The sequence below is a fragment of the Mya arenaria genome, chromosome 7 (genome assembly GCF_026914265.1).
Source record: "Mya arenaria isolate MELC-2E11 chromosome 7, ASM2691426v1".
Lineage (NCBI taxonomy): Eukaryota > Metazoa > Mollusca > Bivalvia > Myida > Myidae > Mya > Mya arenaria.
In genome coordinates this window covers 67009429-67034558 of record NC_069128.1, presented here as the reverse complement: position 1 = coordinate 67034558, position 25130 = coordinate 67009429, and the positions used below count along the sequence as shown (strand labels likewise).

Here is a 25130-nt window from a genome sequence, read left to right as displayed (position 1 = left end):
CCATTGACTGTTTTTACACAAAACTATTAAAAAGGTCCAAATAATTTAAGCATGTGAATAACTTAAATGATAAATAGAGGGTGTTTAAAATATTTGTTTGTAAAAATTCTAAGAATTTCATGAAGTAGAAATCTTCATCCTATGGGTGTTCAGGGCAACATAATTATTCGACATCTATAACTCTCACCTATCCAACTCATGTAGCAGTATATAAGCAGTATGTTCATGTATCAGTTTTCTCTTGTATTTAACAACAAAAGCTGCTGATTGAGATGCTCACAATAAGAATCTGGCTTTCTTGATAATGGGTACTGCAACTAACCCCCACCTGCCCAGCATTCAGACCTGTATGCTTTCTCTTTACTGTCTCAATAGCTACAGAAGCTGCTTAAATTAAAATGTGACTGCTACATGCAAAAACAGAGAATAAAAGTCATGTCTATATTCAGTATACAGCCTTCCGGGCAATCAATTTTTCAATTAGTATTACAGTTCTGCAACTAGCACCCAGCTGTCATTTAGACCTGTAGGCCTCATTACAAGCTGCTGGCTGTGACTGCTGTTCAACAACAGTGAATTAAAGTTATGTCTACATTTAGTATCCAGTTATCTGTGCAACTTGTGCTCCAATTAGCCCTTATATGTGTGTGCAACTAATTCATCTTGCTCCCACCTGTCAGGTATTTAGACCTTTATGTTTTTATTTTCAGCCCCAACAACAGAGCCTTCTAGTTGCAAATGCTGTTCAACAACAGAGGATGAAAGTCATGTCTACATTCAGTATACGGCCATCTGGTCAACAGATTCTCCAATTGGCCTCTCCCCAGCAACTAATTAGACATCCCATGGACTGTAAGTAGCGAAAGTGGATCTTAATTGTTATATGCAGTGCTCGAAATTAGCACAAGCCCACGAGCCCTGCTCTTGTTTAAAAAACTGATGCCAAGCACTGGTGTTACAATTTGGGCATGTTTAAAAAATAATGATTGCTGATAATGTTCAAGTACCTATTTGTAATGTTACTTTTCACTGGCAAGAAAACTCTTTCAATATTGTATTACTTTTTTACAATGTTTTCATTATTTTCGTCTTTTTAACAATTCTTTCAATATTTAATTCTTTTTTCAAGAAATATCTTAAGTTATCATGTACATTGAAGGTTTAGCATAGAAACCCATGCAATGCATACCAAAAAAATCAGACAGCAGAGGAATTGTTGCTATTTACAAAACAAAAGCCTATAGTTTTAGAATTTTAGCAATTTCCTTGCAATTGATATTCCGAATTTTAATATAAATAGTAAACATTTACTCTCCCCAGCATACCATTGATTGAATAACTTGATTCAGTTCCATGTTTTACCTGTGTACTAAACACAGTATCAAGAGTTGTTAGCCTTTATTTCTCACTATTATACCTCTGCGTATTATTTATCATAGTGTATTATCTGTGGTAAAATTCTTTGAGGAAATAGCAAGGGAAAGCTGAACAAGGTGGCATTGAAAGAATAATGGAAATGGAAATAATTCACAAAACTTCTTTTCCAAATTGTATTGGGAATGACAGCGGCAAAGGGGGCTGAGAAAGAGGGATAATTGTGCATATTGGGCCCGATTATTTACATACACAATTCATGTAAAGAAACCCATAAAAAATATAATGATTTGGGGATTTATTCAGCCCCCTTGTGTTTTTGGCTATTCATATTGTAAAATATGGTAAAATAGACCTGTGTAATAATAGGTGTTTTGTGTATGTAAATTAACAATTTGCACAATTCCTCTCTTTCCAGGGGAGCCCAACCAATCAGATTGCTGTTTTGATGAAAGAAGAAATTTCATTGGCTCACATTCAGTCAGCCCACATGAAAGCTGCAATGCGATTAGTCATTTTAAAGAACTGAGAAAACTTGATGAAAGAAAGCCTGTGATTCGCCCAAACCACATAAATGAAAAGCAAAGGTTGAGCTTCATTTGTCAAGACTGTGATAATGACAGAAGTCCTACTTCAAACATTTCTTGTGTTTTTACCGAAAATAAAAGGAATGAACTGGGTGCAAAGAGCTACTTTGATAGTCAGAATTTATGCTGTGATATTTGTGACAACTTACACCAACAAAAAAGAGCTATTAACCTGAACTGTAGCATGTTGCAGTCAAATGTTATTAGCAACAGTGAGTTTCCAGTCAATAGACCTCAGAGTACTAAAGAAACAATCAGCCAAGGTCTTGAATGTGAGCAGGAACTGAATGTTTCACTCCCTACTAAAACCTCCCATGCCTCTCCAACTCCATTTGGTTATAATTTCTTTCACCAAGTGGATTACCTCAATGATAATAGTCAATCTGAACAATGTGATACATTTAAGTCATTTGAAGCTAATGAGAATGATTTGGCAACTTTTGGTGCTATTTCTGAATATAAATGTGCAGAGAACTCAAGAGAAAAGTTGAGCAAACTTTGTGAACCTTCTCAAAGTCTTTCAATGAGAGACAAGATTGCTATGTTGCCTGATTTGTGTAAGAAGCTTGGATTTGTTAAAGTATCCAAAGAGACACAAATACCAAAAACACAGTTGCTGAAGTTAAACCGGCAGTTTAAACAAGAGCAGGTTCGTTTAAGGAAGAGACTGAGTGGAAAGGAAGAAATTGAAAAAGGAATAGAGGGCGAAATAAGTGCTGATACTAAAGAAACCATGACTGATTTTTTAGAAACAATGGAAGAGAGTGGTAAGACAAAGGTAACTCCTGAACAACAGATAAACAATGAGCTGGGTCCAAACTCTGAAACTGTCTTGAGTGTTGTAAATGAAGAGATGAATGAAACTTGTTGTTTAGACATTGATGCTGGTCATTGCAAATCTGAAATTGTCTCAAATGTTAAGCATGACAACTCAAAAGAACAGCTCTATCTAAACATTGAAAAGGGTCAGAGAAACTGTGCACGATATGAAAGGGAAAAGAAGTGTGTCAATTTTGACAAACAGCAAGAATCAAGTGTCAAAACATTGCCAAAATTTGGTTTGCTGACTTCTGAAGTTGGTTGGATTTGGACTGATTACTTAAAAGTTGAGCAAATGGTTCAAGTCTGTGTTATTGAATTAGGAGTTAAAAGCCCAACAGTTATGAATGAGAGAAGGGTGGACAGTCAAGGTTTTGCTGAAGTTAATGTTGAAGATGATAAAGAGAACATTGCTGTTCATAGTGTGACAAGAGGTGTTGTACTAGACACTTTGAAAAGTGTTGATGGTGTTGATGACACTAAGAAAGAAAGTAAAAAAAAAGCTGATGTTGTCGATGACATTAAGAATAAAGTAATTCCTGAAACAACTCTGGTTTCTTGTTTGAAGAAAACTTCATGTAACACTGATATGGATACTTTGCTAGAAAATTTAAATGTTAGTGTCTGTAATGGAAATATGTCAATAGAAAAAGACACTGTAAAAAGTAACACAAGAGACCAGGATTTAGAAAATGCCAAGCAAACCATGGAATCAGTGCAATATTTACAAAAGTCTTTCCATATTGATAATGTATGTAATAGGTCAGATAAACTTTCTAGGGATTCTGTAATGTCTAACAAAACAGTGTCTGATTCTAGTACAAGTGATGATGATGGTGATGATGGTTCATTGAAAGAGAGGTATTTGGTGATTAACATGTTAGAGGACAGCCAAGGTAAGCAATTAAGCAGTATTGAAGTTCACTCTGATGAACATAACCACAGTTTTGGAAATGAAAAACAATTGGAAGAAGTTGGTGAAAAGATAGAGACTGCAGAAGTAGAACCTGTTTGTATGAAACGACTATCTGATGATGAAAAAGCAAAGGCAGATAGCACACAAGTGGGAAATGTTAGTAAAGAACCATTGCCTTATGCAGAGAAAGAAAACAATAAAATTACTCAGGTAGAACATGTTAGAAAAACATTACAAAGGGAATCAACAGAGTCGTATATACCATCAGATTATGAATCTACAGTGTCATATGTAAAAGACTCACCAGATGAAACATCAAAGCTTTCAAATGATTCAAGTACAGATCATTTACCTGTTGTGGAAATGATGCATGAAGAAGTTTCTAAAGATCATGAACCAGTTAGTTTACCCAAAGATAACACAGCTGTCAGTGTAAACCACCCTGAACAAGTTAGTAGACTTAAAGATAGCACAGCTGACACTTTAAACAAAACTGAACAAGTTAATGGACTAACAATAGCCATTGAAAACCACACAGAACAAATAAGTGAACTCAAAGATTACACGTGTGACTCTGTAAACCACCCTGAACTTGATAATGTAAATGTGGATGGCACTGAGAGCCACACTAAACAAATAAGTTGTGCAAATGATGATACAGCGCAAAGTGAGAGCCAAACAGAAGTGAATTCAACAGATAACTTAACAGAACATAGCTACTTTAGATCACCAAATAAACCTCAGAAAACTAGTGAACACGAGATAATTACATTGGAAAATGACATTTATGATGAGGATAAAGAATTGATTGATGAGAAAGAGGCATTTTGTACTGTTCCGAAAGATGACAATTTCCTTGGAGTTAAATTGAAAGACAAGAAAAGAATGTTGAAGTTATCAGTTCCTGTGCCAGACAAATTTGAAATAATAGACGGAAGACCTATACAAATTTTTGCTGAAGTAAATAATGAACCACTGCTGAACAAAGAAAAAAGACTTGATAATGATGTAGAGAAGAATGTAGATGGGAAGGGAATTGCTGAATCTGAATGTGGTGTTGATGAAAGTCCAACAAACTTGGAACATGCTGAAACTGAAGAAAATAATTATGTCCAGCTAGATGGCACTACAACCAGTTTTAGTGAGCGCTGGAAGAGTTCTGCTTTAGGTTTGGAGTATCTTTCTAAAGATTCTCTAAATGTTGTAAAAGTTAAAAAACCAAATATAGATGCAGAAAATGGCCCCATTTATCTTGTTGAAGTTGACAATACTGATTATAAAGCGAAGCAAATGATGTTAAGTATACAAGCAAACCGACAAAAGCAAGGACAAAAGAGTAAAACTGTTAAGAAGTTGTGCAAAGAGGGGATTACAAAAATGACAAATCAAGATGAAAAGAAGAAACCAACTCGAAAGAAGAAACAAGCTCCAAAGAAGGATTCATCTCCAAAAAAGAAAGCGGCTCGAAATAAAAGAACAACCTTCTATGAATTCTGTCCAAATTCTGACAAACATGATGAAATGGGAAATGAGTTGATAAGATATTTGGCTGATAACAATTTCTTTAAGAATAGACAGGAAAAGATCTCTGAAAAGGATAAACAAAATATTTTAAAAGACTTAGCTGACAAAGTAAGAAAGGATAGTTATATTGATTCTGGCAAATTTCAATTCTTTGTATGCCCATGTGTAAAAGATGATATTATTAAAGCTTCTTTTAGGGTTGGACCTGTTGAGGTGGCTAAAGCTTTAGCTATTCCTGTCCGTAGAATCTATAATTGGAGAACATTGGTTTATCAACATCATGCATATGCAGCTTATAAGAAGAATCCATTTAGGGAAGAATTGAAAATCAAGCTTGCCTTTCTTGCTAAATTATATGGTTCTAGAGAGATAAATGAAATGTACAACATCCCAATGAAAACCCTTGCAATGTGGAAAAAGAAATATCAAGATGTAAAATTGCTGTCATATGATTTGACAGAAGAAGACTATCTTGAACTTTGTAGAGTGTCAGAATCCAGAAATGATGGTAGAGAACAGAACTCATTACTGAATGGAACCCAAAAAACGGTAGAGATGAAAAATGGTTCAAGTGTATTTTGTGATGGTGGTTTAGAACACATGAAAGAGACACACAGTCCACATGTGTCTGTACAAGAACTGGATAATATAGTGAATGAAGATGGGAAAGCTCATGAATCATTTAATCAGAAGAGCAAGACATTTCCGAATAACTTGGAAATATACTTTGGAGATGAGAGTTCCGAGAATGAGAGTGAAACAGAAATGATAGTTAAGCAGAGAAAGAATAGTGAAACAAATGGAGATGCTAAGACATTTGAGAAAATCAAAAGCATGCATGAAGAAATTAACAAAGACATTGCGAATCTTACTGATTCTTCTGACCATAATGATGGTGATGACAACCTAGAAGTTCTTGGTGACATAGAAGTTTTAGGGTCTTGGAACATACATGTTGAACCCAGAGAAAATGCTGATAATGGAGAAAGAATGAATGTTATTGATATCAAACAAGAGAAACATGAGGTGAATGCTATTTTAGTAGAGAGATCAGTTAAAATGGGTTTGAATAAGCAGAAAGGTTTAGAGAAACTAAAAGATGTTGGCTCTGAAGCTGATAGTTCCACAGATCATGGTTGTCAAGAAGCGCATGACAGATCTGGCAATGTATTGAAGAAAGAAACAGAATGGAAGGATAATGCCAGTCCTAAAGATAGAAGAACAGAAAACAGAACTGGAAATGATGAGAATGATATCATTGTTGAAGCATTAAACATTGATGATATTGAAAGAGATGCTATGGCTGAAGAAAAAAATGCAAACTCAATTCAAATCGGTGAACTGTCTTTCAACATTAGATCAGATGAGCATTTTGATGAAATAATAGATTTAACCTTGGATAGTTCTCAGAATGAAAATTTCATTGTCAAAGTTCGTGAACCTGACTCAGTGTTGCACCCATTTCAAATAAAATCTGAACCAGTTGATGAAGAATTTGATAATATAGAACAGGGCAGGAAAAAAGTAAGTGTTGTTGACAAAGAAGATATAAATGAAAAAATCAATAAACCACATTCACCTAGAAAAGGAAACCAGGAGAAAGACTCGGTACCAATGTTAGAAATGGGAGTTGGTGATGGACAAAACACTCAGGGAAATTCTTATTTTCATAGCTCAGGGAATCAGCAAAATTCAGACACAACACAGGGTGGCTTTGGATCTCATGGTGGAAATGATATCAATTATCCATCGACAAGTAATAGTTCAGGGGGGATCTCAGAAATACCTGACATTCAGATCGTCGGACTAAGTGATCTACAGCCTGGGCAAGACTATTATCTGCTTGATAGAAATACCCTGAACATAATGCCCACAGCTTCACAAATGCAGACTAGCTCCGTGAATACAGGTGTCCCTTCTAGTCAAATAATCATTCAGTCAGCAGATGTGTCACAATCACTGACAACTCCATTACCGACCATGCCAGGCATACTGATCAGGAGACCTAGCCCAACATATTCCAGAAGCTCCTTAAGTTTGTTACCCACAGTCATACAACATTACCCATTGGCATCTGTTGGTCCAATCAATGTTGGTACACCACCACTTCCCCCTCCACTGATTCTAGGAGGAACGAATCTAGTTCCTAAACCGCCACCCCTATATCCTGGAGTGCATTCAGCAAGTTCTAGTTCATCAAATTCTTCATCATTCACCCTTAGAACTTCACCAGTGATAGTAACTTCATCATCATCAGCAGTTTCGCATGCTCCTTCAGTGATGGAGGTACCAGTCCTTTCTGATTATCAAGCTTCTGTGAAGACATCAACAGTAAAAGCTACAACTGTTACACCACCAGTTACTCCGAGCTCATTTTTAAGTGAATTTGAACATTATCATCAACTGAAACGGGCAATATCAGATAAATCCACAGTTCAAGTTTCCCCTCCATCAACTTCAATACCACAAGAAGTTTATGTCTATCCAGGTAAAGATGTGGTGAAAACTACAACTCAGGCCTTCAGTGCTAATTCAGTGTCTCCTAAAGGTTTCATATCATCAAAACCAATCTCCCCGAAGAGTTCAACAGCAGGAAACCGGAAATCTCCGATAATTGTGTACGCAGACCAACCAGTTCCAAGTTACAAGCATTCAATGCCGCCTCAGGTTATGCAACATGAGGGTAAAGCTTATGTTAAAAGAGGATCAGATTGGTTGCACATATCTAATAAAAATAAGAGCATTCCAATGTCTCTGAAAAATGTTGCAGTACCAGTGACGTTGGTTGAAAATCGTAGTGGGAAATCACCTGTGTATTATATTAAAACTGCTGCAAATCCTAGCACAGTTGTTGCTAGTTCTACAAACACAGAAGAAACAAGGCATGTGATATCAGGCATTGTTTCAAAACTGAACCAACAAAATGTAACAATCATTCAATCACCAAAAAAATCTGAAGCACCTGCATCAGCTGATATTTCACAGATTCCAAAGTCCAGTCCCAGTGTGGTGAATTTGATGCATTTATTTCAGCAGAAAACAGTCAGGAATCAAACACAGTCTAGTAAATTTAATTTAGAAACATTAGCTCAAGCTGCTTCCAGTGTGGAAAATGTTCCAGTTGGGTCTTTCACCTTGTCAGGCAAAATTGGAGCTATGACAGAACTTGCAAGTAAAAGTGCAGACGCAATTGGGACACATTTTCAACCAATTTCAAGAGAGAGAGATCCAAAAGCTTTCAAAGAGAAGATTGTCACCCAGGGAGAAGCTGGAAAATTTCTAGACATTCACAAAATTGCAGAGACTGCTTTAAATCAAAGTTCAGAGAAAACAGCTCCAAAAGAAAAAATGAAAGAACAGAAAGGCAAGCTTGATGAAACAGATGTAAAGGAAAAGAAACGTGTACAGATGGAAAAGTTCTTAGATTTGTCAGGATATGTATCTGAAAATCAAATAACTAAACAGAGAGCTCTGATGAAGACAATGTTGAAGAGAAAAATTTCTGGAGATGTTGGAGGTGATAATGAAAAGAAGAAGTCCAAAGAGATCGGAAGTGAGATGAGTAAAACTGGCAATAAAGTGGAAGGAAACGCTCCTCCAACAGGGCGAAGAATCGATGATCTGATAAGATCCATGTCCAGTAGAATGAATGTGGATGTTAGTACGAAATCTAAGAAAGTAACCCCCATCTCAAAAGAAGGGGAAATTGTCCCAAAGTTGAATGAAAACAGAATAGAATCCCTAGTTAAAACAATGCAAAACAGATTGGCAGATGATAAAAATGAGCCTGGTCCAAGTGGCTTGGTAAGAAATAGACAAGAGTCAACAGATGAGCATAGACCTGAAGGAAAAGATGGTAAAATGTTAGCGAAGTTGCAAGGCCATGATGAACCTAAGCAAAGAATAGATTCACTTTTATCGTCAGTTACTGATAGATTAATGACCTTTCATGACTTAACCCAAGCAGCTGAAACTTGTGAAGGTGATCAGAAGTCAGATACTGAAAAGAAAATGGAAGGCATGACTCCACCTGTGTCATTCGATGGTAAATTGAAACCAGAGTCTGCAATATATGAAAACGTAGAAGAAAAGAGTTTGCCTGTTACGTCTAAAAGGAAGGGAGAAAGTAAAATCAGACGTGATATCAGAGACGTAAAGAAAGGTGTTGTATCTGATGTTCCCGAGTTGTCAACAGATGTGAAAACGAGCAGCAGTAGTGAATGCACATTGTTCTCATCTGAAACTAACACTGCTACAATTGATCTCAAGGATAGTGTGGATGTTAAGAAAGACTCTGAACCAACTGATCTAAGTGAAAAACTAAAGTCACTGCTAAATGCTGATATTTTTAATGTTATTGAATCTAAAGATGCTGATGATGACAGTGAGGAAGATGATAATGAAGATGATTCAAGAATGTCACCAGGGAGTGTTCATATTGGCTCAAGTGAGGATGAAAATGAGAACAATGAAGAAGTTGATGATGTCACAGAAAGTGCACATAGCACCGAGGACGAATCTGATGCTGATACACCAGTAATTGTTATTCCAGAAGTGAGCACAAGAAAAAGTGATAATTCAATTTATTCGCCTATCAAAACCATGTATGTGGAATGTCTTCATACAAGTCCTTATAAATCTGAGAAAACACCAGAGAAAGTGTGCCCTACAATCACAGTGGATAGAAATGTTCATAGAAGGTCCAATGTTAATACAGACAATCAATTGAGTCGAACCAGTCCGAAAGCTCTCATGAAACAGAGTAGAGGTCTGGTTATGAAAAGGACATATCCAATTCTTATAAAGAAGAAAATAGCAAAACTAGCTTCAATATTTAGCATGACCAGCTTAAGTATGAAATATGGTATGAATGCGCAGACAATATCAAAGTGGAAGCAGTTATATGGAAAAGATGAAATTGCAGGTTTGGAGTTCACTGGAGAGGAACTGGCAATCATGAAGGATGTACGGGAGGAGAGAATGTCACAGATTAATGACAAAAGTGCTGAGAAAACTACTGTTAAGAAGGTTTCACCTAATCAAACTGTTAAACCACATCAGACTGTTACATCTGGAAAATCAAAGTATCAGATTTATGTTGACAACCCTGAAGAAGAAATTGAAGAACAAACAGAAATAGAAATAGTGAAACCAACTAGAAAACCAAGTACAGAAATTGAAACTGAGTTATTGAAACCAGCAAGAAAACTGAGTACTGATGTCGAACTTGAAAGTGTTAAAAGTGATAATGTAAAGAAAGTATCTCCAATGCTTATAGGATTGCTGAATAGCAGTAAAAAAAATCCAGCATCTTCAAGCCCTGTGAGGCCTAAGAGGGTTCCAAACATCCTGAGCAGACAAGGACCCGCAATGAAAACTGATGATAAAATGACCTCCTCCACTGTTCCGATGTACATAGCTGTTAATGAGGGAACTGATGACCAAACTAAGCATATGTTGAGACAAAAATTGATGATTCAAGCAGATAAGGGACCTACTAGTTTGACTATGCCGCAGGGTATTGAGACCATGTCGATGAAGAAATCTGTGTCAAGTGTATTTGGTGATATTTCTCCTATGAAAGATCCAGAAAATAATGCCAGTGTCAGTGGACCTACAGCTCCAACTGAACAATCTCATATGCCGGGTGTTGAACGGACCGTTTATTTGTGTCCCAAAGAAAATATTTTCAAATATAGATATGTCAACACTTCTTCTAAAGGTTCAGTTCCAGCTACCACTCCAAATGCCAGTATAGGTGATTTAATCAGAGCAAGTAATAAATCAAAGAAGTTTACAAGTAAAGCTGATAAATATTCTGAGCCAACAGAAGCATTTAAAATGGAAGTAGTTAAAGAGGCAAGGAAGTCGGGGTTTGAAAGGGCTTCCAAGTGGTTTAGTGTTGATATGACAGATATCATGAAATGGCATGATGTCCTACTGAACAAGAAAGGTGAAGAAGACTTGAACAAAAACAAGAGAACAAAAACTTCTGCTCAGCAACAAGAATCAGACTCTGATGTGTATGAGTTTCTTGTTGGTGAGACTTCAGGCACAGCATCTTCAAAACCTGGGCAAACTGCAGGAAAGAAACTGAACTCTGGATTGTCATTTGATAGTTATGAAGTGAAAGAAGGAGCCATAAAGAGGCCAAGATTCCATAAAGTTGGTGGATCTTCAGAACAATTGGGGACAGCTATAACTAATGCAACAAAATCAAACAGATCTAGAATGGGACCAAATACCACAATTCTGAAAAGAACACAAGAAAATATTCACCAACTGCAACAGTTTAAAGCAGATGTCCAGGGTGACCTTGGTATCATGCCAAAACTTGTAAAACAAAGTGTCTCTGGCACCAAGGACACCAGTGTTGAAATTGCCAGCACTTGGAAACAAGTGCAATCAGTTATTAATCCACCTAAACTAAATGAAAGAAAGTTTAGTCAGGAGTACAAAAACAGGCTGATGAGGGAGTGTGAAGTCAGAGGCCAGAAAGTGATATCAAGAGAGTACAAGATCCCATTTAATGAGCTTTCCCGTTGGAGGCAAGAGGCTAAGAGGTTAAACCAAGTAGTTGCTAAACAACCTTCAGCCCAACTTCCAAAATTGCTCATTCCTGCTCCGAGTACAAGTACTGAGAAAGCTCTGCCAGCAGCGAAGTCAAGTGATTACAATAAACCAGCTTTGATAAGGAATGCTTCAGACACAGGTGAGGTGTTTGTGCTCTCTGATGATGTAACAAGACCTGTTGAACAAGAGCCTTTAAAGATCAAGATCAGATTTTCTGCTGATGGTCAAAATAGAGCTATGATAACATCTAGTTCTTCAGAAAGTTCTATTCCTGATGTGGTAAAGAGGATGGAAAAACAACCAGTCTTCCTGCAACCATCTACATCAGTATGGCCAACAAAAAGGTCACCAAAGAAGGTTGGTTCAAAAAGTTTGAAAACAAAAGCATCTCCAGCAAAACAAAGACTAGCAGCTACAGAGAATAAGGCTAGACAGAAGATTGGAAGTCCACAAGATAAGAATAAAGTAAGAAGAACTTCACAATTGGAAGATGATGCTGAGTTAAGGATGCAGGTAATTAATTATTGTTTTGACCAAGGTGTTTTAAAGACTCAAAAGAAATTCAACATTACAAGACAGTCTATTATCGATTTGATGAAAGAATATGAAGAATTAAGTAAATATGCTGCTGAAGCAGAATACTCCCAGTACAAAACAAAGCTTGTTAGTAGAGAAAAGACAAGTGTTGAGGTGTCGACTTCGCAACCTGTGATAGTAAAAAACTTGACTGATTATATTGTGACACAAGAGTACAAGGTAGGAGTGGTAGACTATGCCAGAAATCATGGGATTACTGCTGCGTCTAGAAAATACAAGCGGAAAACAACGACAATCAAGTCATGGGTAAATGAAATTGAGAGGCAAGAAACAAAAAAGATACAAGATGAACAAATTGCAAAGGAAATTGAATTACTTGCAACAAAGATTAGTCAAGAAGAAGCTAGGAAGATTAGTTTCTTTGAAGCTAGAAAGAAGAGACTGCAATTGGAAAATGAATTCCGAAACCAATATAAAAAGACAGTAGTTGACTATGCAAAAGATCATGGGATTACAAATGCAACTAAGAAGTACAAGAAAAAGGCTCAGACAATAAAGGCTTGGATGGGACATTTAGCTAAGTTGGAGCGAGATGCAAAGAAACTCCGAGCGGAAGAAGCTTCTTTGCCTTTTACATCAAGTCCAATGAAAAGTTCTGAATCAAATTTGCACTTAAGCATTTCCAAACCATCACCACTGCAACGAAGGATGTCGGCACCAGCTGAAATCCAAGAAGAAAACTCACTTAAGAACAAAAACCCACCTGAATCTCCTATTTGGGAACAGGATTTTGTGATAAAACCATCTACAAGCAGTCCGCTGAAGCTGACACTTTCTCCAAGACGGAAATCTCCAGTGATTGTGATTGGCTCAAGTGCAGAAGGTAGTGATGATAGTAATGACGAAGATTTAGATGACTTTGATGAAGACGTTAATGACATAGGGACTGAAGATGAAGATGATAACGCTGTAGAGTTGTCATCTTTTGGCCTAAATGCTCTACCGGTAAAGTCAAAAGCACTGGCTGCTGATCATGAAAAGTTGGAAATAGAAATTGATATAGCTGAAGATAGTTTTAATAGCACAATTAATTTGATAAGCGAGGACGAAGAAGCTAATATAAGTCAGCATTCAATTCCTGCGAAAAAAGCTACTCTCAAGTCACATAAGAGTTCCTGTAAGGAAACAAATAAGAGTATTGAAGACACTATTGAAGATCCTGAAGATACTGAGCAAAACAAACCTGAGGATGATGGTATCATTAGTCCATCAGATGTACCGAATATTTTAGAAATGGACAGATTTGTTGCAAAATCAATTGAACAGAAAGAAAATGAACTGGAAGCTGAAGACTTGCCACATAATGAAAATGTTGTTGGTGATGTTGATGCAATAGTTATTGATGAAGATTCCGAGTCGGACACTGAGGCTGTGGAGATGATTCCATATGAAGACACTGTAATGTTTAAAGTACTGACAGCAGAGATGGAGAAATTTTTCAATGACAAGACTACAACTGTAAAACCTAAGAGAAAACAGACTGCGACTAAGGCTAAAGGTATGAGTGCTGATGCTGAGATAATGTCTAATCTAGATGAAAATTTACTTTTTACTGGCACTAGAAGCACAAGACAGAGTTTGGCCCATGATATAACAAAAAATAAGAAACAGAATGATTCACTATTAACAGTGTCTACAGAATCTGAGGCAAAGGTTGATGATGACAATGAAGCCAGTTTAGGCAATAGAAATACAGATGAAGAAACTACTAAAGTAGATATTAAGATGAACAATTATGCCTCTAAAACAGAAGAGACTGAGTATGCTAAAAGTCAATCATCAGAAGCAAAGGTACAACTAAGTGAGAAAGAAGCTAAAAGGGTCCAGGTTGAAAATGAAGTAGATCCCAAAAATAATGTTTCAAATAAGGCTGACAGATTTGAAACTGGAAGAGAACTGGATACTGAAGGTGATGCTCTCACTTCAGAAAGGAGACCTATCACCGGTATTGAATATAAAGAGAAAGCAAGAATTGAAACAGATAGTAAGGAATCGATCAAAGATGTTCATATTTCTGAAGATAAAGGAAGCATAACAAATTCTGAAACAAAGGCAACAGAGGAAGTTTCAGAAATGCCGCCAGTTGATAAATTGGTTGCAAAAGGTATCATAGAACTAAAGAAGGAAAGTGTTGATGCAAGAAAGTCAGAAAAAGAAGAAAATACAAATGGAACAGACTCACAAGAAGATCAAATGGAGAAAAAGGATAGAAGTTTATTTGACATGCTCGAGCCCAGAGAAGGTAAACTCCCATCAGAGATTAAAACTGTAGATATCACACTTACAGAAAATGCCACTGGGCCTGATACCTACAAGGTTGGAGACTCCTCCCCAAAGCCAAATCTTGGATTATTTGGAAATCTGATGAAGTCATTTAAAATGCCAGGATTGGCAATAAATCCTGTAGCTGTTGATATCAAAGGTCCAAGCAGTATTGTTGATGAAAATAGCACTGAGAGTATAGTCAAAACACCACAGATGGATGATGAGTCAGTTGTTAAAGATAAGTCTGAGAGAAATGTGTTCGATTTGATTGGGTCAAAAGAGGAACCTATAGAATCATCCAAACCTGAAGCTGAGACAAGGAGTTTGTTTAAACATGCAGTCATTGATTCACCAACTAAAAGGTCTTTGAGATCTAGTACAAAAATAAACACCCTAGCTTCATCTAATTTTGAAACGCCAAAAATTTCGAAGAAAAAACCAATGTTCAAATTTCCAAAAATGGCTTTGAATGTAAATTTTGGCAACATAGCAAAACTTGGAATTTCAAAGTTAAAGGAAGAAGCTAAGTTAAAAACTGAAACATACAAGCTAGGAGATGACAATGTCTATAAATCTGACTCAATTCAATCAGACACAGAAAGTTTAGACCTGATTAACAAGCATGAGGAGGACACAGTCACACAATCAAGTGTTGCTGTTTCAAAAACTGCTGCAGATGAACACAAAGAAGAAGTTCAAAGTCCTGGTGTTATAATTGAAACTTTTGAACAGTTAAGGCAAAGACTTACAAAGGAAAGAGCTGCCCTTAAAGCTGAAAAATTAAAACAGAAAGAAAGGGAGGCTTCAATAGAGATAGAAAAAGAATCAAAAGAGGTGAGTGAAAGTGACAAACCTAATACTAATGATGAGGATGATGCAGAAAATGAAGAAATGTATAAAGGATTTGCTCCAGAAAAAATAGTATTGATACTTGATATTTCAAAGAAACATGGAATTAATTTTGCTTGTTCATCGTTTGGTCTTCCAGCATCAGTAATAGTGAATTGGATAATAGAAAAAGATCGGAAACATCGGAGAGTCTCATTATCCATAAGTTTAGAAGCAAAACTTACGGCGCTTAGAAGAATAAAGAATAATGAAGATGAGAGTGGGATTGGAAAAGAACTCAAGGTGAATGTTAATGAGTTGAAACAGTGGGAAAATGAACTTGGATGGATATTGAAGCAAAGAAATGTTGAAAATGTTTTAGATAAATGGAGTCGAGTAGAAAATGTTTCAGATCTTGATTTCCAGAAATGTAATGAAAAACTTCAAAGACAGGAATCCTCTAGTGGAAAACTGGAGAAAAGTGAAAAAGCTACAACCAGTTTGCAAAACTCTGCCGAGAGTGAAGATAAGGAGCTGAAACAGGATGAGGTAAAAGACACACTGTCTATGAAAATGCCTGAACTTAATGAAGATAAAGAAATATTACCTAACAATATATCTCAAGACAGTGCTACTGAAACTGCTCAGAATGAAGAGACAATTATTGTTCTAGACACAGGTGATGAATCTAGTGACAAAAAAGCAGATCAAATAAATGAAAGTACTGATGGTTATACAGAAATTATTGAAATACCAGATGATAGTGAAATTAAGGAAACTGACGATAAAAAGGTGTTGGAAAAGGTGGGTGTTGATAAGCTCTCAGAAAGCTCTCAGAAGATTGATACAGAAGAAGCTGAGAAAAATGACACAAAAGCAGAACATGCTACAAAGATAGAATCAGAAAATGAAGACACTACAGAAATAGCAACAGAAGTGAGCAATGAAGTAAATAATAAACCAATTGAAGAGTCGGAAAACATTGAACAAACTACACAGCCAGAAAACCAAGAACAAGAACAGGTAACAGTGCCTGATATATTGCTTTTTGCAAGGTCTGGAAACCCTACTCACTTTACAGTTGAACAAAAAGCCATGTGTGTTGTTCTTGCCAAGAAATTTGGAATAAAAGATGTAGGTAAGAAACTTGGAGTAAGTCAAGGAACTTTATGGAGATGGGTGAATAGAAAAACTGTTATCAGTGATTTGATTGATGAACAAAAAGCAGGATATAGGAAAACAAAAAGATATGATGAATGTAAAAGTGTGGAAAGTGAAAGTAGAAAGTCTGAAGTTAGAAAAGACAATAAAATTGAGAACATTTTGGAAACAGTTATTCCCAAACCAGCTGTAACAAGAAGTCGAGCAGCTGTTAAAGAAAAAGGCAAGAAAGAAAAGAAGCAGACTTCAATGGGTTACAGAACTATTTCCCCTTCAAAGTTACCTATTCCATTGCACAATATTGAGAATATTGATGTCAAGGACTTCACACTTGAGCAAAAAGTGGCAATCATAAAGTTGGTAGAGTTGTATGGAGTACGACAAATACATAAACAGTTCCAAATTCCTGCATCTTCAATTTGGAACTGGCAGAATTCTAAAGTTGTTAAAGAAGAAATGAATGCTGCTGGAAAAGAGCCTGAAGTGAAGAAATCTGAAGCTGAGAAAGATAAGAAAGCGATTGAGTTTGAACCAGAAGATGATGAAGAAAAGCTGAACATAGATGTCATCTTTGATAGAACCCTTGTTGCTATTGAGGACGTGAATTATATGGATTTCAAACTAGTCCAAAAGGCTGATGTAGTACATTTGATCAATCATTTTGGAATTGAATATGTGTGTGAAAAACTACCACAGATTCCAAGAGGAACATTGTGGAATTGGCGACATAGCAGACATGTTTTGCCTCTCGTTGCAGAGCTGGAAACAGATTTGAAAAAGGCTCAAGAATTGATTGCAGCAAAAGCAGTGAAAGCACAGAAGACACAAGTTGGTGCTGATGAGATTGATAAGAATGATATGACTCAGAAGTGGTTGAGAGAGTGTCACTCGTCTGGAAGGAAAAGAAGTGGAAACATAAGGGAAGGATCAGTGGAAAGTTCTAAAAGGAGGAAAATAGATGTTTCAGAAAAGGCCATGTCTGTTATTGAAAGCGATAGATTTGGGAGAAGCAGTTCACCATCTAGTTTTATATCAGATATTTCTATTCATTCCGAGGATGAGTTTGAAGAGATTATAAGTGACACTGAGGGAACATCCCCATCGATACATTCAAAGAGATCAGTTACCAGTGGGCAGGCATCACATAGTAGCAAAGTTGGTGGTAAAAAGGGGAACCAGAAAACAGGAAAAGCAAAGGATTCAGGGAAGACAAGCTGTGTCCCAGCTGTGAAGCTACCTGAAGAGGAAATTAAGGAACCAGTTTATGAAGTTCTAAAAATAGAATGTGGAGAAGATAACAGATTGATGGTTCATTTTAAGACTGGTAAGAATAAGAAAAGTAGTATTTGCCTTGAGGAGAAAAAGTGTTTTTTTAATGTCGCTTAGAACGCCCACTTGAAGTATAAGATGAAATAGTTGAAATGATTCTCTGCTGTTTGTGCTCTAATATATGAGGAAATACTAAAGAAAATGGAAGCATCAGGCATTTGAATGCATTGCTGAAATTTATAATACTTCTCTACTTTTTTACATCAACATTTCATTGATGCATTCCTCCTCCAAGCAGCAAGAAAATGAAACCCACAAAACAAACCTAAAACATCAAGAGAAAAAATTCATTTCCAGTTAAGCTATATAATTCCTCTCAAAATATACCCAAGTTGACATTTACCTCACAAGTTTGCAGTTAACAAACGGCTAAATAACATTTGAAATACTCTCATATTTCAGATCCGACGATAATCCCTATGGCAGCCGAGACCGGCAGCTCAAAACGTTCAGCCAGCGACACATGGCAAGGACCTGTAGCCAAGAAGAAGCCAGGCAAGAAGACTGAGGACTATCTTCATGTACAGGATGAAGCAGGTAAAGGGATATCTATCTTTTAAGAGGTATAACTTGTTAGTGGGCTGACTCCTATTTTTTGAGATGGAACTCTTTATTTTGTAAGTGGGCTTACTCTTATATTTTAAAGGGAACAACTATCTTGTAAGGTGCTTACTATGATATTTAAAGGCAATGACTTATATCTTTTAAAGGATATAACACTTATCTGGTCAGGTGGTTAACTAACATTGTAAGGGGATAACTATGCACTTCAAAGAGGGATAACTCTTCTCTTGTAGGTGAGATAACTGAACTCTTCTCTTGTAAGGGAGATAACCCTGAACTCTTATATTGTAAGAGGGATAACTGATCTTTAAGGGGAATAACCCTCATTTTGTTAGGAGGATAACAATTATCTTGTAAGTGGGATAACTCTAATTTTTTAAGGGGGTTGATCTTGTAGGGTGGGGGGGGGGGTTAACCCTTTTCATGTAACTCTAAAGAGGTGCTCGGTGACACATGGCTACCAACTGTGGCTAAGAAGAAACTTGGCTGGGTGGCTGATAATTATCTACATGTTATGGATAACTCAGTGGTCGAGAGTTTGAACAGCATATGGGGCTCTGTTTCATAGCCTCCTAAAGTGGACAGTAGAAACAGACCTGGTCTTGATTTACATGAAGCTCTTTACAATTGAGTGACTATCAACGCTATTTTTACAGCTATGAAACTACCTGCCTGCTCCTTATAAAAAAATATATTTTTCTATTTCACAGGCAACATAGTTCCGCTGGATGAGTTCTACTACGGCACACTGGAGGGGGATGTCAACTATTCCGAGGAGAAGGGAGAGTTCAGGTTTAAGGTTAGTTTGGTTAAGTTTATACATAATGATAGCGAAACAAGATTTGTCAACATCATGTTAATCAACGTTGAAAGCATGACGTAACGCCAAGGTGTGTTCATGTGTTGTTTGGGAAACTCGAGTACCTAGAGGGAACCTAGTTGTCCAGCTTGGTGAACAGAGTCAAAACTCATAGCCCAGGGGCCATATTTAATAAACACCTAAACACTTAAATTTAAGATCAGATTCCAAGACGTTTGATTGGCCTGTATATAGTTTGAGGAGACTGAGAAAAGTAGCTATTTTTTCTAAGGGCCTTGATTGAAACCTGTGTAAAATATGTTCTAAATCTTGTTAATTTGATCAGAAAATGTTTATATAATATCTCAATACTTTGATTAACGCTATTGTTTAAAATATTTCATTTATCAGATACTCAAGTGAAAACTTTTGTATCGAGTTTTAAATAAATCATGTTTCACAATCTGTATTCGTAAATTTTTGATGCTGGTAATGGCAAATATCACTCACTAGAATAAGCCCTGTACAAATGATGCAGTTTTGCATTTTAAGATATGAGATTAATCTTTTGAGTGGTAAAAACAACAGAAAATTTAGTATTATAAAAAAAAATTGTACTGCTATGTAGGATGATGTTCATGGTAAATCATGGTAAATCATGCCAATCATCATAAAGAACTTTCAATTTGTTCATATTTCTTGACATCTTACAAATTAGTACCAATAGTCATAGATTCCTTGAAATAGAAATAAAAGGCTAATTAAACACTTTCATCACGGTTCTAAGCCCTTGGACCCTGCCTGGGGCCTGAATTCCCACGTAATCAAACTTTACTTTCAGGACTAGGACTTTCATGCTTTTTTCACCCCTTTCATGCGGTTATCACCCCTTTCATGCGGTTATCACCCCTTTCATGCGGTTATCACCCCTATCATGCGGTTATCACCCCTTTCATGCTTAACCTGATTTCCTTGCAGTGTTGGTACTGCTCCAAGATGTTATACAACAATGTCCGGGCCATGCAGCACATTCAGGGCCACATAGATAGCAGCAAACAACAGAATATAGATCTGTCCGACCTGTGTCAGTGTAAACACTGCTACAAGCAGTTTGACACGCCGTTTGAGATGCAGACCCATGTGGAAAAGGTATGTGATTGTTTAGCTCGCCTGTTTCTTTGAAGATAAAACATCATGGTATAGTCATAGCTTTGTGGTGTGCAAAAACTTTAGCCTTGGCCATTGTTCAAGAATGGTAAAAGATAAGTCATCCTTCTTGGCGTGAGTGTTGTCTTGTGTTGTGAGGGAAAAAGGAGAAAACTCTCTGGTTTGGCCACCACAAACCAACTCATATATGCCTAGGCTGGGAATCGAACCCATGATGCCTTTGTGATGAGCGAGTGTACTAACCACTTTGTTAACCTGTCAGTCCAAGTTATAAAAAAAAAATATTGTGCAACTATTAAGCAGAGTCGTAATGTGTTGTGAGAAACATTTCAACATGCAGAAGGTGTCCTCTCACATTAGTTTAAGCCTTATCGATCTGGCGTCAATTTCTTGAAACTTCTTAAGTCCCTTATAACAGGATTAAGCTAAACCCACTATTTTTGTCTTTTAATATTTTGCCTTTTATATACTCATTCAAATGTTTTAATATTTAAGATAGAAATTATCGTTACGATTATCACAAGCAACCATTTTTCATTTATAAAAAATCACCATAAGTATGTATTTTTGCTAATTAAAATAAGAAACTTAAGCCGATTAAGCTTAAGAAGTTTCGAGAAATTGGGGCCTGATTCACGGATGAGTATAAACTTTTTTTATATCCCAGAAGGTGTGAATATTAAAATCACACCATCCGTCCGTATCTGGTTTTCCTTGTTCGGACTGTAACTTTGTCATGCAGGGAAGGATTTTAAAAGAACTTTGCACTTGTGTATATAAAATTGACATGTCACATGCAAGACCCACTTTCTGATCCTAGCTCTAACTTCATCACTCTCCAACACTTTAGGTTGACCTTTATGCAGGGTCTGGCATATGGTTATAGATTGTGTTAGCTCTTTCTGAATGTAGACATATTAGTAATCATAATCCATTGAACTGGATGGCACTTTGGGAGAATTTGTCACTTACTATGACAGCTCTTGTTTAAGAATCTATTGCAGTTCATGTTTGCTCAGTTTAATTTCTTTTTTATCAAAGGTCTATGCCAATAGGGATAAAAATCATGGTTTTTTTACAGGTTCATCTCTCCAACAAGGTGCTGATGTGCCGAATATGTGAGAAAGATTTCAACACACAGAAGGAGCTAGCCTCGCATATGAGTGCCAGTCACTATAGGTCTGAGATGCCATATGTGTGTCAGCTGTGTAACTTCCGATCATCCATGTACAGTGATGTTGTGGACCATTTCAAGAAGGTTGGCGTCTTTTAAGTTTTGTTCAGGGATTAAATCTTTATTTTATCAGGCCCAAATTTCCCGAAATATTTTAAGTCACTGATTTCGGAATAAAGCTATAAATAAAAAGTATTTGAACAGTTCATAATCAATGAAAGTAGATTTCTATAAACTAAGCTAAAAATGGTATTATACTGTAACACAGGGATGCCAATTTTCCTCTTTTAAGCTGATTTTTTCTTTTTGGCTACAAAACTTAAAAAATAAAATTGTTGCCTTTTATCTGATCTATACAAAAAATAATTGAATGGGGATACTCCTATTTCATACTAGTTCTGCTTTTTTTCTGCTATCATACTTCTGTTCATCATATCAAACATATCAATCAGAACCAAGAATGTTGTGCACTATATCTTGGTTATTGTTGTACATGCCTCTTATGATTCATTTATTACCATAGCTGTCACTCTGATCTGTTGTCCTGAGTTTCAGTGATAAAATATTACCTGTTAAAAATCATGTACTGCAGACTAAAAGAATTCAGTCATAGAAATTTGACTTTTGGATGAACAAGCCAGCAGTTATATTATTGCTTGACATCACATTTTTTTACAAACCATGTTATATAAAATCATGAGTTTGACTAGGCCAGGAAAGCATTAAACCCGTGCAGGGCTGACCGGCTTGTGCTTTTTTTACTACTGAAACTAGTGATTTTCGACAACACTAGATCATCATTTATTATGCTACTGTAACCTACTTTTTTTCTTCTGTATTTTTTCAGAGACATGACTCCTCCAACCATTTGCTCTGTTTCTACTGCCTGCGCTCATTCGAGGTTAAATTTGTCTCCCAAGGGTGGGGCCAAACACAGACTTACTACGGCCATCTTCTCAAACACCAGTCACGGGCCTCCACCAAGAAGTGTGTCATGTGTCGACTGACGTTCTTCAATGCCCCGGACGTGAAAAACCACCGACGAAATTGTCATATCAGTGCTAACAAAAATCAGCAAGGTACAACGCCATTGTCATATCAGTGCTTACAAAAACCATCAAGGTACGACGCCATTGTCATATCAGTGCTAACAAAAACCAGCAAGGTATGACGCCATTGTCATATCAGTGCTAACAAAAACCATCAAGGTACGACACCATTGTCATATCAGTGCTAACAAAAACCAGCAAGGTACAACGCCATTGTCATATCAGTGCTAACAAAAACCAGCAAGGTATGACGCCATTGTCATATCAGTGCTTACAAAAACCAGCAAGGTACAACGCCATTGTCATATCAGTGCTAACAAAAACCAGCAAGGTACAACGCCATTGTCATATCAGTGCTAACAAAAACCAGCAAGGTACGACGCCATTTTCATATAGTGCTTACAAAAACCAGCAAGGTACAACGCCATTGTCATATCAGTGCTAACAAAAACCAGCAAGGTACGACACCATTGTCATATCAGTGCTAACAAAAACCAGCAAGGTACAACGCCATTGTCATATCAGTGCTTACAAAAACCAGCAAGGTACGACGCCATTGTCATATCAGTGCTAACAAATACCAGCAAGGTACGACGCCATTGTCATATCAGTGCTAACAAAAACCAGCAAGGTACGACGCCATTGTCATATCAGTGCTAACAAATACCAGCAAGGTATGACGCCATTGTCATATCAGTGCTTACAAATACCAGCAAGGAACAACACCATTGTCATATCAGTGCTAACAAAAACCAGCAAGGTACAACGCCATTGTCATATCAGTGCTTACAAATACCAGCAAGGTACAACACCATTGTCATATCAGTGCTAACAAAAACCAGCAAGGTACAACGCCATTGTCATATCAGTGCTTACAAAAACCAGCAAGGTATGACGCCATTGTCATATCAGTGCTAACAAAAACCAGCAAGGTACAACATCATTGTCATATCAGTGCTAACAAAAACCAGCAAGGTACGACGCCATTGTCATATCAGTGCTTACAAAAACCAGCAAGGTACGACGCCATTGTCATATCAGTGCTTACAAAAACCAGCAAGGTACAACGCCATTGTCATATCAGTGCTAACAAAAACCAGCAAGGTACGACGCCATTGTCTTATCAGTGCTAACAAAAACCAGCAAGGTACGACGCCATTGTCATATCAGTGCTTACAAAAACCAGCAAGGTACGACGCCATTGTCATATCAGTGCTTACAAAAACCAGCAAGGTACGACGCCATTGTCATATCAGTGCTAACAAAAACCAGCAAGGTACGACGCCATTGTCATATCAGTGCTAACAAAAACCAGCAAGGTACGACGCCATTGTCATATCAGTGCTTACAAAAACCAGCAAGGTACGACGCCATTGTCATATCAGTGCTAACAAAAACCAGCAAGGTACAACGCCATTGTCATATCAGTGCTAACAAATACCAGCAAGGTACGACACCATTGTCATATCAGTTCTAACAAAAACCAGCAAGGTACAACGCCATTGTCATATCAGTGCTAACAAATACCAGCAAGGTACGACACCATTGTCATATCAGTGCTAACAAAAACCAGCAAGGTACAACGCCATTGTCATATCAGTGCTAACAAAAACCAGCAAGGTACGACGCCATTGTCATATCAGTGCTTACAAAAACCAGCAAGGAATGACGCCATTTTCATATTAGTTTTAATGAAAACTAGCAAGGTACGACGCAATTGATCAGCACTAACAACAACCAGGAAGGTAATGAGGTACAAGATAAGATTTAAATTGGCAAGATGTAAACAGATAAAGACATCAGAAATAAATTTTCAGATTAACAAAATTATTTTTCAGGTTTCTCCCCAGGCAGCAAGAATGATGGTGGATTAAAACAGAAGAAAACCAACATCAAATCTCTGAACGCACCATCGATCTCAAAGATACAAGACATCGGGGAAGTGAAGTTCCCAGCCGCCACACAGAGGGCCAAGTGTGTGGAATGTAAAATGATTATGGCCTCAACTGACCATTACAAGTAAGACCTTCTATAGTCATGTTTTTCAAATTCCTTTTAAGGGGGTACTAGTGTTGTTACAAATTAGTATTGGTGTTATAACAAATCAGTATTGATATAACAAATTAGTATTGGTGTTATAACAAATCAGTATTGATATAACAAATCCGTATTGATATAACAAATCAGTATTGATATAACAAATCAGTATTGATATAACAAATCCGTATTGATATAACAAATCAGTATTGATATAACAAATCCGTATTGATATAACAAATCAGTATTGATATAACAAATCAGTATTGATATAACAAATCCGTATTGATATAACAAATCAGTATTGATATAACAAATCAGTATTGATATAACAAATCCATATTGATATAACAAATCAGTATTGGTA

At 36.8% G+C, this 25130-nt stretch overlaps 1 protein-coding gene across 2 annotated transcripts in view; it reads left to right on the top strand.

Annotated features, from left to right (window-relative positions):
- LOC128241759 (uncharacterized) overlaps positions 1 to 25130 on the top strand; it is a 56665-nt gene that overhangs the window by 21876 nt on the left and 9659 nt on the right. For both annotated transcript variants that reach the window (XM_052958834.1, XM_052958833.1), the window contains exons 8-15: positions 711 to 852; positions 1793 to 17968; positions 18376 to 18510; positions 19248 to 19336; positions 20315 to 20485; positions 21585 to 21761; positions 22525 to 22756; positions 24565 to 24745. In XM_052958834.1, coding sequence (XP_052814794.1) covers positions 711 to 852; positions 1793 to 17968; positions 18376 to 18510; positions 19248 to 19336; positions 20315 to 20485; positions 21585 to 21761; positions 22525 to 22756; positions 24565 to 24745 — 17303 coding nt within the window. The remainder of the gene's footprint in view (positions 1 to 710; positions 853 to 1792; positions 17969 to 18375; positions 18511 to 19247; positions 19337 to 20314; positions 20486 to 21584; positions 21762 to 22524; positions 22757 to 24564; positions 24746 to 25130) is intronic.